Genomic DNA, 14,506 nt, shown 5'->3' on the forward strand with positions numbered 1-14,506 from the left:
GCTCTGTGAACATAAGAATTGTAGTTGTGCAATCCTGTATCACTATCTAGCTTCACACACAACTGTATATTCAGTTCCCAGGACAGTGCATGACATACAACACAGATAGCAAAGAAATGTACAGCAAATAAGTGGGATTCAATAATGACACATTCATTAAAAAAATGCAAAAGTATTTGTGAATACCAAACTGTACCAAATTTTGCCAATAACTATTTGAGTAATACAAAGCAAAGCTACTGAGACAAAAAAAAAAGTGTTTAAGGATAATATCGTATAGTATTTTATAAAATATGCTTCCCGTTTTAGGAAGAAAAAGTGGTTTCTATTTTAAAACTGCTGATCCAAGAGCTTCACCCTACTCCACGACATTCCATTTGGTGATGTGTAGGCTATCGGCACCATAAAGGAGTGTCACCCTGACAATCTACGTTTAAAAAGCAATTTGTCCTTGAGTTGACAGGACTGGGATTCTACAGAAGATGCTGAACACATCGCTCACTCATAAAAAGTAGAAAATACAAATGATCTAAAACAGTTATTGTATTACCAGGAGCGGGAAGCTTGTCTGATAACTGATGCAAATTTTCTGCTGATTCTTCATATAGGCTGCAATGAAAGAATACAGTTAGAGGAAAAATGCCCTATACAAATACACATATATAATATATGCATAAGTATGCCTCTATATAATATAATTATAATAGGCAATAGTGATCTGTGTGCTACAGTCACACATGCTAGACACATTACCTTATTTGACTTAGCTGACAAACCCAGGCACCATTAAGATTAGTATTTTTTCCTTTAAATAAATGTCCCAAAACCATGTACCTATTATGTGTGGAAGCCCTATTTCAACCTGCAAGTACAAGCTCTTACCCACATCTAAAACACAAACAGAAGCAACGATAATAATAACGGGAACAAAGATCCCAACTTATATTTTATATATTCAACATAAATAATAGAGCAAACACTTTTCTAATCCCCCAAGCAAGCCAGCAGAGGCTTTTATAATAAAGGACACTGCTCTTCTCTGAGCTCGTTAAGGCTTCACTGCGAATATGACATTTTCCCAGATTCCTAAAAACCTATATATTCTATTCAGATAGTGAAATTCTATTCTCAAAAGAAGTTCTTATACAGGATAAAAGTATTTAAATCCTTCCGCATAAGGTGATATTGTCTAAAACAAAAGCCTAAAGCATGTTAAGCTAACTATAGTTTCCAGGCTCCCTCTTGTGGAAATAAGGTGGCTCCACATTATTTTTTCACAGTGGTAAAACAGGAATCAATAAGATCTTTTTAAGACTCAGTGACAGTGGCATCTTAGAAAGTACTTAAAAGAATTTCCTCACTTGGTGAATGAGGAAAGAAAAGACTAGATGAGCTAACTCCCTGGCTTTGCCTCACACAGTCAACAGTACTTTCTAACTCCTACTAGTCCATAGTTCTTCCCTAGTGTACACTGCTTCCTGCATTAACCAACACAATGTGAAGCCAGTAAGAAGAGATTCTTAAAGCCTAAACAATGAATACTAACACAAAACAAAAGCATTTCCTGTCACATGACAAACGCTAAGAGGAAAGGACTTTAACAATGAGCCGGAAATGGAATGTCTTAGGAAGAAAGAGGTTATCACAACTTAGTGTGGGGATCATCTTCCATTCTAACAAGACTCAAGAGACATGCAAGTGATGTCAACTGACATTCCTCAGAAACTCTGTAGACTACAAAAAGTATCAGAAATGTTGAAGAGGCATATAAATTGGGGGGGGGGGGGGAAATCCCACATTTTAGTCTCAGAGGCCAAAAACACAGTGTGCTTCGATTTGAGTGTTATCTGCTAGCATTAAGTAACTCCCCTAGCCAACACAAGATCAGGCAGAATTTATCTTCAAAAAAATGATAAGCCAGTAACAACAGCACTCTACAGTTGTGTGAACCTAAATGTTTTCAGGTATCGATTAGATGAGAGGTCTAACCTGCCCAGTGTCTTCCAAAACTGAAGTATTGACCATTGCAGTTGATTAAAAAATCCCCTACTATAGTTGCTAAAATATCCAATCTTTTCCCTCCTGTCTCAAAACAGCAGGGTACTGTTAAACATCTGCAAGGCAGTGTAGGCACAGAAGCATACTCAGCCAAGGGTAAGGATTCCCTGCTGTTACTGTCATCTTCTTCATAACACTCAACAGCACTCTGACATTCTTCTAGATTTGCTTGAAGAACATCTTCAATTTTATCTTTTTCAGCATCAAAATGTATCTCTTGCCAATCAGAACTACAAAACTAATAGAAGATGATGGTAAGTAATGGAGTCATGTCATCATTTATAGCACAGACATTTCCTAACAGCTATTGCAAAACCAACAAATCAAAAGGCGGCATTAAACAGAGTGGACTCGTGAAATTCTTTAGCGTAGGTAAGGTGTACACTAACAGCTATTACCTGGTAAAATCCACATATTGCTTGCACCGCAAAGAACCACTTCCTGGAATGAGGTGTGCCGCCCACCGAACAAGCTTGAAAACAAATCACACTTATTAGAAGAAAGGCAGACAATAAAAAAGCAGTCACTGTAACGAATTACTATTTAGAGAATTATATAATTCTGAAACATAGTCTATAGTTTTCCAAGTTATAAATCTCTTGCAAAACTCCAAATTGCTTTAAAAAATTATAAGCTTGCATTAATTCAAACTCCATATTTTTTTAATCATTTAAGATCTACTATAAAGATGTTTTAAGAAAATACAGCTACTCAATTATGCCTGGGTGACACAAAACCATTAGGCCAGTAAGTAAAACCAATTCCTTCTCCAAAGACCATGCAGGCATGGTTCTACCTGGTCACAGGCAAATGTTCTACCTGGAAAATGCAATACCATAAAATAAACTAGAGAGAAAGAGAGACACACAGAGAGAGAGAGAGTGAACTCAAAGGTCACCTTGAAGCCTATCTCAGAGGAACGAAAAGAAATTGAGAGCTTTGGAGAGAAACCAGATTCGAGGCTCCGAAGGAAGAGTGAACCATGAGCTTAACTTGTGGGAGCAAGGTAAGGTGCTGAGTGTCAATTGAAACTTTTCTTCCACTGAGCTCAGCAAAATACTGTTTCCTTACTGGGAACCACTGAGTATTAGTCCCTGTGGGAAATGGACCTTCTTGTTAGGTCTTCCTTCGCCCCTTCCTGCCGACATGCAACAGGTACTGACCTTCCTCTCCAAGGTTACTCCTCAAAATGATCCCAGTCCAGGCACTCCAAGCCATCCCCCTCACTATTGAAAACCGCAAACCTATTCTCAAAGCAATACTTCCCAATGGAGTCCTAGGTGCTCGTGTTCAAAGACTGCAAATCCCTTTCGTCACTCTTTATAGCCCCCTTGAAAATGCTGCCTACCTGTGGTAGTCCCTTCCTCATCAGCTTTGTTACACCCTTCAAAGGCATGTTAGTGGATTTTTCGTTCCAAACATGCCACTGAAATTGTACTCGAAGTCGCTAATAACTGACTTTTTACAACCTTATTAATTTTTAGCTTTGTTAATATTTAATCTCTCAGCATAAATCAGAGAAGAATCAATGGTGACTGCTGTGAGTGTGTGGCTACTTTCCCCTTACATCAATTGGATCTGTGGCACTAATTCTGGCATATCTTAAAAATGATGTTCCTTGAATACTTGGATTCTTGAGATTTGTTTTATTTTTATTTTTTTTTTTTTGTCTTCCCATCATCTGTAAACAATCTCCTCTTTCACGTGGCTTCCACCTATACCCAGATGATTGTATAACTACATCTCCAGCACTACCCTCCTGTAGTTTGAGATATAGGCATATCTGTTCAATTTTTATATCTATAATACCTTACTAGGCAACTCTCCATGTGTTCTACACAGGACATCATAGTTCCTTCTTCGTAATGCCACCTTCTTAGCAATGCTTTCTTCTTAGAAAATGGCACCAGTCAGACTTCTAATGTCAGTTAGGCCTCCTTTCTCCTAAACTAAGCCTCCTCAGCATTAAGTCAGGCTTTCTCCCTCTAACTGCCCTCAGATAGGCACTGCCTACATGCTTGCTGTCTGCGCTCTCCATCCCCAATTCTTCAGCTGATCTTCTGCAATAATTCCAATAGCTATAACTACCTAAGGTGCCTACTGTGTCTGTCTGATCCAACCAGAGTGCTTCAGAGCAGATCTGCAGGCTGTGGACACAGCTCACAGGTAAAGTACGTGCCACGCAACTGTGAGGACCCCAGCTCACATCCCCAGAGCCCACATAAAAGCCAAGCAGGTGTGGAAGACACCTACAATCTCAGCATTTGGGAGGCAGAGAAGGGGGATTCCCTAGGACACACACACATACGATAACAAGTATATACACATAAATAGCCCACACCCACTTAAGAGAAAAGCAATGAAGAAGAAGAGGAAAGGGTGGAGGAAGAGGTAGAAGAAGAGGTGGATGTGGACGAGGAGGAAAAACAGGAAGAATAACAACATCTGATCATCTTCCCTGCATTAAAACCTTTAATGGCTGTTGACCACAATTAGGAAAAAGCCCAAATACCCTGACAGAATTTACAACGATGTTGGCATAACTATACCCACCTAGCTTTTTAGTACACAAACCATTACCCAAAAAAATAAAAAAGGTACCATGCAGTGACTGATCATGACACTACCTTCACAGTTTGCTAACTAGGCACTGAACGCACTGAACACCTTACCATTCCATTTTATGCAGAGAAAGCAAAATATCTAAATTTTGTTTCTTCCTGGTCTTCTGATGTAAACTCATTGTAGTAATTTTTTTCCAATAAATAACTAGAAAAGGCATTTGATGAGAAAGATGAAGAATAGCAAGAAAACAAAGTTACTGGTGCTAAAAGTGCTTTTCAAATCTATATAAATAGAGTTCTAGGTTAGTTACTGTGACAAACATGCTAAAACGGAAAAGGATGTCTGTCCCAGGGAAAATGGTGCTAGAAAAAAACAGTCACATTAAAGGAATGCATGGATAGTTCGCAATACTGACAGTCCAAAGGAAAAAACACTAGAAGCTGATATAACTAGAGTACAAGTCGCCAAAGCACAGAAACGATGCTAAATCTGTATAAGTTCTATGATGGCAAAGTAGAACGTGATGCCCGACTGTTTTCAACAGATTTAACAAAGAAACAAAATACTTCAATTGCACTGTGTCTCATGGTCTAACCTACAGAACACACAGTAAATATTATCTTTACTACTTCTTTCACTGTCTTACATATTTAAAACAATCAGTGTTTTAAATTCTTTTTAATTGCAGTGTGTGTGTGTGTGTGTGTGTGTGTGTGTGTGTGTAGACACCTATGTGTCACAGCTCTGTGCGGAGATCAGAAGACTTGCAGGCATTGCACTTCTCCCTCAGTATAGGTCCTGGGGAATGAACTCAGGTCATCAGCCTTGACAGCAAGCAACCCTACCCTCTGAGCCATGAAAAACCAACCAGAGTTTTTAATTAGCTTTGATAGGAATGTTACAGGTCATGGAACAATTCTACTGTCTAATTGATTACTGTACTGGGATGGTCTTGCATGCCTTCAGTACACATCACTTGCAGAGTTCTGCATTATTGTACAAAAGGGGTGTCTTATAAGAAACCCTGTCCTTACAAGCAGAGTGAATACTTTCATGAGAACCCAGTCTAGAATGTTTTCAAGAACTCGCTAAACTTTACCAACTTCAGAAATTAATAAGAGTACCATTAGAACGTGGACAACAGGTTAGTACAGTGCCTACACACTGGACATCAATCCTCAGTGCTGAGAGCTGCCCCCGAGAGACTGGAAGTTCTCCAATAAGGAAGGGAGCCGATTATAACAGAAGCATGAGAGCTGCAGCTCTCAAAATGAGGACATTTTTTTCCTGCCAACTATAGACACTTCCTTCAGCTTGTAGGATTTGATCTGTCTCCATAGTTATATTTTCTGGGCCTTAAAGGATATTATCAGATGGAGAAGTAAAAGAGAAGAAAATTATCAAATACATTTACAAATAGATATATTTGTAAAGTACCAATAGAACTAAAAGTAGGAAAGATTTCTTTCCCCCCACCCCCAAAAAAAGAAAGTAGTGAGAACTCCAGAAAGTCAAAGCAGATGACTCAAAGCTGTTTTTGCTTTAAGAGAATCAGTAAAATAGACAGGAAAATAACACCCACATGTGGTAAAGAAGTCAGAGTGGGAGCTGTAACGGGTTGTCTTTACTCAAGACAAGAACCTCTCCACAAGCAGGGCAGTGGTGGCACATGCCTTTAATCCCAGCACTTCAGAAGACAGAAGCAGGCAGATCTCTGTGAGTTCAAGGCCAGGCTGGTCTACAGATAAAAGTTCCAGGAGAGCAAGGGTTACATGGAAGCAAAACTCTCAAATTGAGAACCCAGAATAACTTTTATAAAAACTTACAACATTCAAATGTCAGGAAGGGATAGTAATGTAATTGAGATTTTCTTTAAGATATCCCCATAGCCCTGTGCCTCTCAGGTCAACAAATCTTTCTTGTACTCCTAGGTTATCAAACTGACTGATTTCCAAAAAAATGCTGTGTCAGACTTTGGGGGTGGGGGTGGATAGGAGAGAAATTTCATTACCGTTACACTTCTGTACTTACCAGGAAATGTACTGTCATCTGGATGGATTGAACCGCTGATGCTTCTCTTCAAGAGGTGATAAATATTGGTTGCGGTCAAATCTATAAAAATAAAGACCTGACTCACTCATCTAACTCAAGAGTTAACATAATCTAGAGCCTGTTTCCATTTCACTATCAGAGGATCTGAAGGCCAGTAAGTTGTAGACAGAATACATGTTGATCAAGTCTATTCAAGTGCTGACACCGCAGAGAAAACAGCCAAGTCTCCTCATTTGTATATGCTAATCAGTAACAAGAAATCAAAACTTCCTTCCAAAAGAAGTATATACGAACTATATACATTTCTTCCTCAAAAGGTCTGCTTAATCAAAACAAGGAAAACGTAATATAGACTAGTCAAGTACACCAAAAAGCAATGCAGCTAAAATCTTTTCAAGCTGGTCATTTCTCTTTTTTAAGTGTGGCATGTTTCCTTCATAGAATGTAAAACTCAGATCTGCAGAACCTATCATTTCTTTCTGTGCTTTCTTCAAGGTGGAAAGAACGCCAAGGGGCACTACTTTCTGCAAGCATACCTTCCCAGAAAGCAAAAATTCGATGACTATGCCACCAGGAGATTCAACCGGGCAAATATTCAGTTCACCAAGCACTTGGGACACTGACATCTAATACCCACAATTTTATATCTTTTCCATTGACATACTACTGCTCAGTTCTTATAGAAACTACTTCAGAGCGTTGCACGTTCCCGGGACCATTCGACCTATGCGCCTCCCTCCGGGACTTCATCAGAAACTCAAATCCTTCGCCTCCCCGCTGCCGGTCTTTCCCGCCTCTTCTCCGCCCAGAGCTTACCGGGTTGTTTGTCGGTGCTCTCCAGGGATATCGCCTCAGTGCCGGGCTCGATCTCCCCACCCGCCACGGATCGAAACTTCCCTTCCCTCCAGGTGACCAGCAGCAAGTACCGATCCATCCTCTTCGCGCCCGGACTCAGTGTGAGATCTCAAAAGAGCCGCGCGCAACGCGCACTTCCGGTTTCCTGCCGCTCAGGTTGGCTGGAAAATAATGTCCTACGTCGGTTTTCCAGCCAATTATTGTGGGAAATTATTCTCTCAGGAGCCACACTCTCTGCTCCCCTCATAACGAAACGGCTACCGGCGGGGACCCGAGTGTGGCGGAGAAGCAGATGAGCGCACGCGACAGCAGTAGGAACCTTCGTGCTCTGGTGTCTGTGTTTCCCGCCGGACCAGTGGTGCTGGTTCCCCGGCGGGGCGGGTGCAAGCTAAAGGACGCCGCGGGTCGGGGAACATGTCCAGCTTCTCTAGGGCGCCCCAGGTGAGTTTGCGCGTTTCGGGCAAGATAGTGTGCTCAGTACGCTGACGAAAATGAAGAGCAATATTCACAGGGATTTTAGGGCAGAAGCTGAGCTTTCAGGGAAGCTGATACCCGTACCCAAGAAGTGCTTTAGGAGTCACTTACCGGAGGGTTGTGAGTCTGCCTACCACTTGCTATCGTTGTTTTGGCTCCTTTCTCTCCTCAGTCTGCCCCTTTCTTGTCTTTTGTTCCTTGCGGAAAGAGAACTAAAGTGAAATAATAGGTTGAATGACGTGGGGCAGTAAAAACCGCTAAAAGATGTTTATTTTTGTTTAGTACAATGGGGGAGGGGGAAGGGAAGGTGTGGAGCTGTAGCTGATGTAGCATAGCATGCCTGAAGCTCTGGGTTCCATCCCCAACACAGCATAAACCTGGAATTATGGTGCACGCATGTTATCGCAGCACTTGGGAGGTGGAGGGAGAAAGATCCGAAGTTCAAGGCCAGCCTTCTCCGATACTTAGTGAGCTTGAAGCCAAGCCTGCGCTGCTTAAGACTATTTATAAAGAATGAAGACCTGTTGTAGGGTTTTGACCTAGAAGTCTTAGGCATCAGAAGGATCAAGCAAGCACTCAAGCCGCCAGGTGGAAGATAAACTGTTCACAGATGGGAGATCTTTGAAGAACTAAAGGGAGAATTCAGTTAGAATTCTATTCTAGTTTACCACACAAAATACTCATATTACCAGTCGGGCTGAAACACTGGAGTGCTAAGAAGTCCACAATATATATTAAAGAATTGAATGTGGGTGTAAAGAGAAACAAGAATAACTTTTAAGAATTCTGGTTTGGGCAACTGGAAGGCTGACTCAGGGAATACTGAAACTGAAGCAGATTTTAGATAGAAGAGAAAGAATTAGTTTCTGATATGTTAATCCAAGACAACTCCTAGCCTAATGCTACTTGAAGTACATTTCCCTTAAATGTAGTTGTTACCTGTCTATAATCAGGTAAATAACAGATGTGAATATTTAAAACTTTGACAGCAAGTTGACATGTGGCAGAATTTCTATTATTTATCAAACTTTTTTAAAGTATTAGTTCACATGGAATGTGGTAAACTTGTCTTTTGCGCATGCATAGGCTAGTTTAAAATTTAGGATAACTAATACGAAACCACAAGCTTATAAGTGTATTTTTCTACCATATAATCCTTATGTATATGCATATGTAAGTACCTGGACAAAATCTTTCTGGAATAGAGATAATTTCCTTAGTTTGGAGGCATTGAAGACAGTGATTTTATCAGATGACCTAAAGATGTCTTGGAAGACAGGCCTGTAATACTAGCTATTCTTTGGCGGGTACAGGGTGAGCTCGGCGCTAAGCTGAGTAACTTGGTGAGACTCTTGTCTCAAAAGCATGAAAGGGGCTAGTGATGTGTCTCAGTGGTAGTGTGCTTGCCTGGTATCTCAGTTGTCACACACACATAGACATACTGAATCTAAGCTATACTTATCTGCATAGTTGTATTTAGCTCTCCTAGAACCGAGTTCTTGAATACTCTTCAGTTGACAGTTGGCCACTCAGCTTTCTGTGTAACATGCCTTACTATCTTAATGCCATAATGAGAAAAGACCTCAGAACTGGTAATGGAAACAAATTACACACACACACACACACACACACACACACACAAACTAGTGATAGTCTGTTTTTCAAAGTAATTGCTGGCATTAATTATAGAATACCTATGATAGTCTATAGTAATGGTTTTAATTGTTTCCATTTTAACTAGAATTTTCTTATTCTCTTTATTTCCTAGCAATGGGCCACTTTTGCTCGAATGTGGTATCTCTTAGATGGCAAAATGCAGCCCCCTGGCAAACTTGCGGTTATAGCATCCAACAAACTGCAAGGATTAAATAAACCAGTGTACCATCAGCTGAGTAAGTACTGCCTTAGACCCATCATGGGCAGCCGTGCTATACAACTCCAGAATAGGAACTTCGTGAGGATTCACAGGACTGTGTTCAAGGGCTCCTTTCTGCCTGTATATAAAGATTCTCTATTCTATTCCTTCTGGAAGACCTCATCAGGTGCTAAACTGAATTTGATGGTGTGTGTGTGTGTGTGTGTCACACACCAGTTTTTTCAGGACAGTCCCATTTGATGCTATCACTAAACAAAAACCCACCAGTAACCTCACTTGCACTCCAGTGCTGTCCTGACTTCCACTGTAAATTGAGTTTCCCTTCTTCCACTAATCTCTTCTCATGACGACATGCCTTTGAGTGGAGAGGTTTTAATAGATGTTGCCTATTTTCTAAATTTTTCTTCCCCTGGGAAGGTAGAGCCAGCTTGATGTGGTAAGTTGCCTTTCACTCTTGAATTGAAGGTTTGTTTCTGTATGCTGTTTATAAAATAAACTTTTCATTCTAGAAGAGTTTTGCTTGTAGGCATTTCGACATGACCTTTTACTGAGGCATTTTCCTGTCATATCCAAATTTTCCTCACACTGAAATGTGGACACATCCTAGTGTGCAGTCTTTGGACCTCTTCTCATTCATTAAGTTGCTGATTTCTGCCTCAGATCTCTAAAACCTATGTGTATGATAATACTTCCATATGCCCGTCTCTGTTTTTGACCTGTATGCTGAACTCTGATCCTACTGTCTGCTCAGCATGTCCTCTTGAATATCCAGTAGTCATCAGCCCAGTTAAAGACATTATACTCCTGGTTTTCCCTACCCAAACCAACCGGCCTTCTCGATTTTCCCCATCTTAATTCATAGTGTCTGTGTCCTTTCTGAAGGTGTAGTTTGAAGTCTTCTCTACATCTGTGTCCTGTGACTCTTCTTCTGTGTCCCTACACCCTGCCTAAACAACATGCTGGATCTATAAACTAGAGAGCAGCGTTCCTGCTATCCGGCACCATCTCGCCACCCCTCCCTTCTGTACCTTTTTGGACTGCTGTTCTGTACACTATCTTGCTCATACATAGTTTCTGCACAGAAAACTTTTAAGAAAAAAAAAGGCTTATTATCATTTTCCAAACAAAAGAATAAAGCACAAAGTGGGCATGTCCCCTGCAGGACTCAGTAATGGGGCTCCTGCACCTCCTAACATTATTCTCACCTGCCCCTGAGCAATCCTCTATGGCCTGCTGTTGTCTCCTTAATTGGCCTGAGAAGCACAGTTTTGCTTGGGTGGCTTTCATGCACCCTTCTCTGTCTGCATGTTCTTCCCCAGTCCTCGGTGGTTCTTTCCTCTGTGCCTTTTGTATTTCTGGCCAGTTATTTCTGTCCTGAAAAGGGCCTTTCTGGAGCCCTCGTCCAGTTGCCCATTTATCCTTTACATTTCCATTTTTTTTTTTTTCTGAAACAGCATTTAGGTATCACTTGACATGAGCCCACGTACTGTCTACCTTTCTTCACTAAACTTTAAAAAAACAGGAATTCGAAGTACCTATAATAGTGTTCCACACACAGTTTAAATCTAAGAAATGTTTGTTGTATGAGTGTTTGCATTTATGAATACTAATTAAGTAAATGAAAAGAGGAAAGAAAGAGGAAAAAAAAAAAAAAAAAAAAAAACCCTTCCCAGCTAGTGCCTTGGCATTTGAGCTGCTAGAGTTTGAGATCTATGGAGCTGAAGCAAGAAAAAAAATGTTTCAGATGATTGGATTTAGTTAAGAGCATGGCTTTATCGTTTTTCTCATTTGTTAATCCTGTTGCTCTTTCTTCTGTAATAAACTTTCAGTGGAGTATGAGCATAATCCATACTCTGAAGTCTGTGTGTAGAATATGAATCTAAGGATTCTGCCATGCTCAAGCACCCCCTGCAGTATGTGGCCCAGGCCAGACACTCATTAGGAGTATCTTGTACAGGACAATTTTAAACAGATGCTTCACAGATACAGGCACCTCTTGGTCTTCCTGGGAGATTGGTTTTGTAGTCACTATGACAACTGGATTACTAAATATTGCACAGCACTTCAAGAAGAAATGCATGTCACAACATTTCTATCCACTCAATATCTAACCTTGTTTTTGTGGGTTTCTGTAAGGATCTTAGTACACGCCCACGCACGTGCGCACACACACACACGCACGCACGCGCACACATGCATATTAATTCTTTAACACTGAGCTCTTAACCTACAGCATTATAACTCACTTGTGAAACTTATCTAATACACATTTATCTCTCCAAGCACATCACAACCTGCCTGTACTTGAGAATATTACACAGTATTCTAGTACCAAAGTTGAGGGGCACTTTAAAGACTGAAGGCACTTAAAAAAAACCAAAACAAACACAGAGGCTACGACAGAAAATAACCTCCTTGGTGGCATTGCTTGCATTTGAGAGAGAACAAACAGCACATTGCTTTCTGTAGCCACAGCTGGCAATATGTGTATCTAACAGCTAAGGGAATTCACAAATATGATCAATGAAATCAACTGAATTTTGAAAGAAAGAAGAAGCAGCATTTGTAATAAATGGCTATTTTTCTTTAAAAAAAAAAAAAAAAGTTGGCAGACCAAAAACATACACTTTCATAGAATTGCAAGTTTATACAATTTTTTATGACTTGAGGTATTTTACCTGCTTCAGAGGTAGGTAAAAAAGCCGAGAGAAGAGTTTACTGATACTCTCATCGCCCTTCAGCTCCCTCAGAGCAGAGCTGGGACTGGAATTTGGGATCCTGCTTCCTTGCATAGGAAATTCCTATTGCTCCTCTGTGTGGTTGCTTCCTGTGCATGTATTTCCTCCTTAGGAAGGGAGGCAATAAATAGGAGACAGCTTCACTGGTCCACGGAGAAACAGCAGTGTTAAGAAACTGGAGGTAAACGGAAACAAGCACCTAACTCCTGTCCCCAAGGTTAGCACTTAACAGCCTCCTCAGTAATTATTCTGTATGTGTCCTTTAGATGCTACCAGGACACATTCTGTTGGAGCACAAGAGCAGCTGCTGTGACTGCCTGGAGGTCATCCTTTCTTAAGAATAGAAAATAGCTTTCCTATGACGTTGGAAACTGCACTTCTTCTTTTTGTTTGTTTGGGTTTTTTTGGTTGGTTGGTTGGTTGGGGTTTTTGTTTGTTTGTTTGTTTTGTTCGAGACCAGGTTTCTCTGTATAGCCCTGACTGTCCTGGAACTCACTTTGTAGACCAGGATGGTCTCAAACTCAGAAATCCGCCTGCCTCTGCCTCCCAAGTGCTGGGATTAAAGGTGTGTGCCATCAATGTCCGGAGGACATTTTCTTTATTTGCTTTTACTTTTTAAATGTTATCCCCTTTCCCAGTTTCCCTCCCTCTCAGAAACACACTGTCACATCCTCCCTGCCCCTGCTTCTAAGAGGGTGTTTTCTGCCTACCCACCCACTCACTCCCACCTCCTTGCCCTTGATTCCCCTACACTGGGGCATCTATCAAGCCTTTGTAGGACCAAGGACCTCTCCTCCCATTGATGTATGACAAGGCCACCCTCTGCTACATATGCAGCTGGAGCCATGTGTACTCCTTTGTTGATGGCTTAGTCCCTGGGAGTTAGTTCTGGGGGTCTGGTTGGTTGATATTGTTGTTCTTCCTATGGGGTTGAAAACCCCTTCAATCCCTTCTCTAACTCCTCTGTTAGAGACCCCATGCTCAGTCCAATGACTGGCTGCTAACATCCGCCTCTGTATTTGTAAGGCTTTGCAGCAGGGCTGTCAGGAGTCAGTCATATCAGGCTCCTTTCAGCAAGCACTTCCTGGTATCCACAATAGTGTTGGGGTTTGGTGACTGTATATGGGATGAATCCCCAGGTGGGACGGTCTCTGGGTGGCTTTTCCTTCAATCTCTGCTCTACACTTCATCTCCATATTTGCTCCTGTGAGTATTTTGTTCTCCTTCTAAGAAGAACCAAAGCACCCACACTTTGGTCTTCCTTCTTATTGAGCTTCATGTGGTCTGTGAATTGTATCCTGGTTATTTGGAGCTTTGGGGCTAGTATCCACTTAACAGTGAGTGCACACTGTGTGTGTTGTTTTGCAATTGGGTTCCCTCACTCAGGATGATATTTTCTAGTTCTGTCCATTTGCCTAGGAATTTCATGAATACATCGGGAAACTGAACTTCTTCAAGATTAAATTCCTGCTTGCCTCACTGTGTTGAACATGTAGCTCTCCATCAGCAAAGCTTCTCATGACCACAAGATGTCGCTACAGTCAAATTTCTAAATCACCAGCATTTGATAAATGCATTGTCTCTTAAGAATTTATTTTCAACATTTAGTAGTTTAGCAAGGAGCTGTTAACTAGGTATTAGGGATTCATAATCACTGCATACATTTCTTAGACTTCTAATAATGACTATAAAGTTGACCATTAGGTATCAGACAGTAACATAAGTAATATTTGGACTGCTTGATTTATCAGACTGACCTAACACATGATTTTGTTTTCTCTCCCTGCGCCTCTCTCTCAGAGCTGTGTGTGTGTGTGTGTGTGTGTGTGTGTGTGTGTGTGTGTGTATTACTAGGGTCTCAGACATTCTAGGCTAGCACTATACCTCT

General features: G+C 41.0%; 2 protein-coding genes across 2 annotated transcripts in view; one reads left to right on the forward strand and one right to left on the reverse strand.

Annotated features, from left to right (window-relative positions):
- Mtbp (MDM2 binding protein) overlaps positions 1-7,647 on the reverse strand; it is a 64,306-nt gene extending 56,659 nt beyond the window's left edge. The window contains exons 1-5 of the mRNA XM_021183877.3: positions 7,492-7,647; positions 6,655-6,735; positions 2,457-2,530; positions 2,145-2,296; positions 551-609 (exon numbers count right to left, since the gene is read on the reverse strand). Coding sequence (XP_021039536.1) covers positions 551-609; positions 2,145-2,296; positions 2,457-2,530; positions 6,655-6,735; positions 7,492-7,609 — 484 coding nt within the window. The 5' untranslated portion in view covers positions 7,610-7,647. The remainder of the gene's footprint in view (positions 1-550; positions 610-2,144; positions 2,297-2,456; positions 2,531-6,654; positions 6,736-7,491) is intronic.
- Positions 7,648-7,719: 72 nt separating this feature from the next.
- The window catches only part of Mrpl13 (mitochondrial ribosomal protein L13), a 30,148-nt gene continuing 23,361 nt past the window's right edge, over positions 7,720-14,506 (forward strand). The window contains exons 1-2 of the mRNA XM_021183878.3: positions 7,720-7,971; positions 9,773-9,896. Of these exons, the coding sequence (XP_021039537.1) occupies positions 7,945-7,971; positions 9,773-9,896 (151 nt within the window). The 5' untranslated portion in view covers positions 7,720-7,944. The remainder of the gene's footprint in view (positions 7,972-9,772; positions 9,897-14,506) is intronic.

This window comes from Mus caroli, unplaced genomic scaffold (assembly GCF_978045245.1).
Source record: "Mus caroli unplaced genomic scaffold, Mus_caroli_1 scaffold_16, whole genome shotgun sequence".
Taxonomy (NCBI): domain Eukaryota; kingdom Metazoa; phylum Chordata; class Mammalia; order Rodentia; family Muridae; genus Mus; species Mus caroli.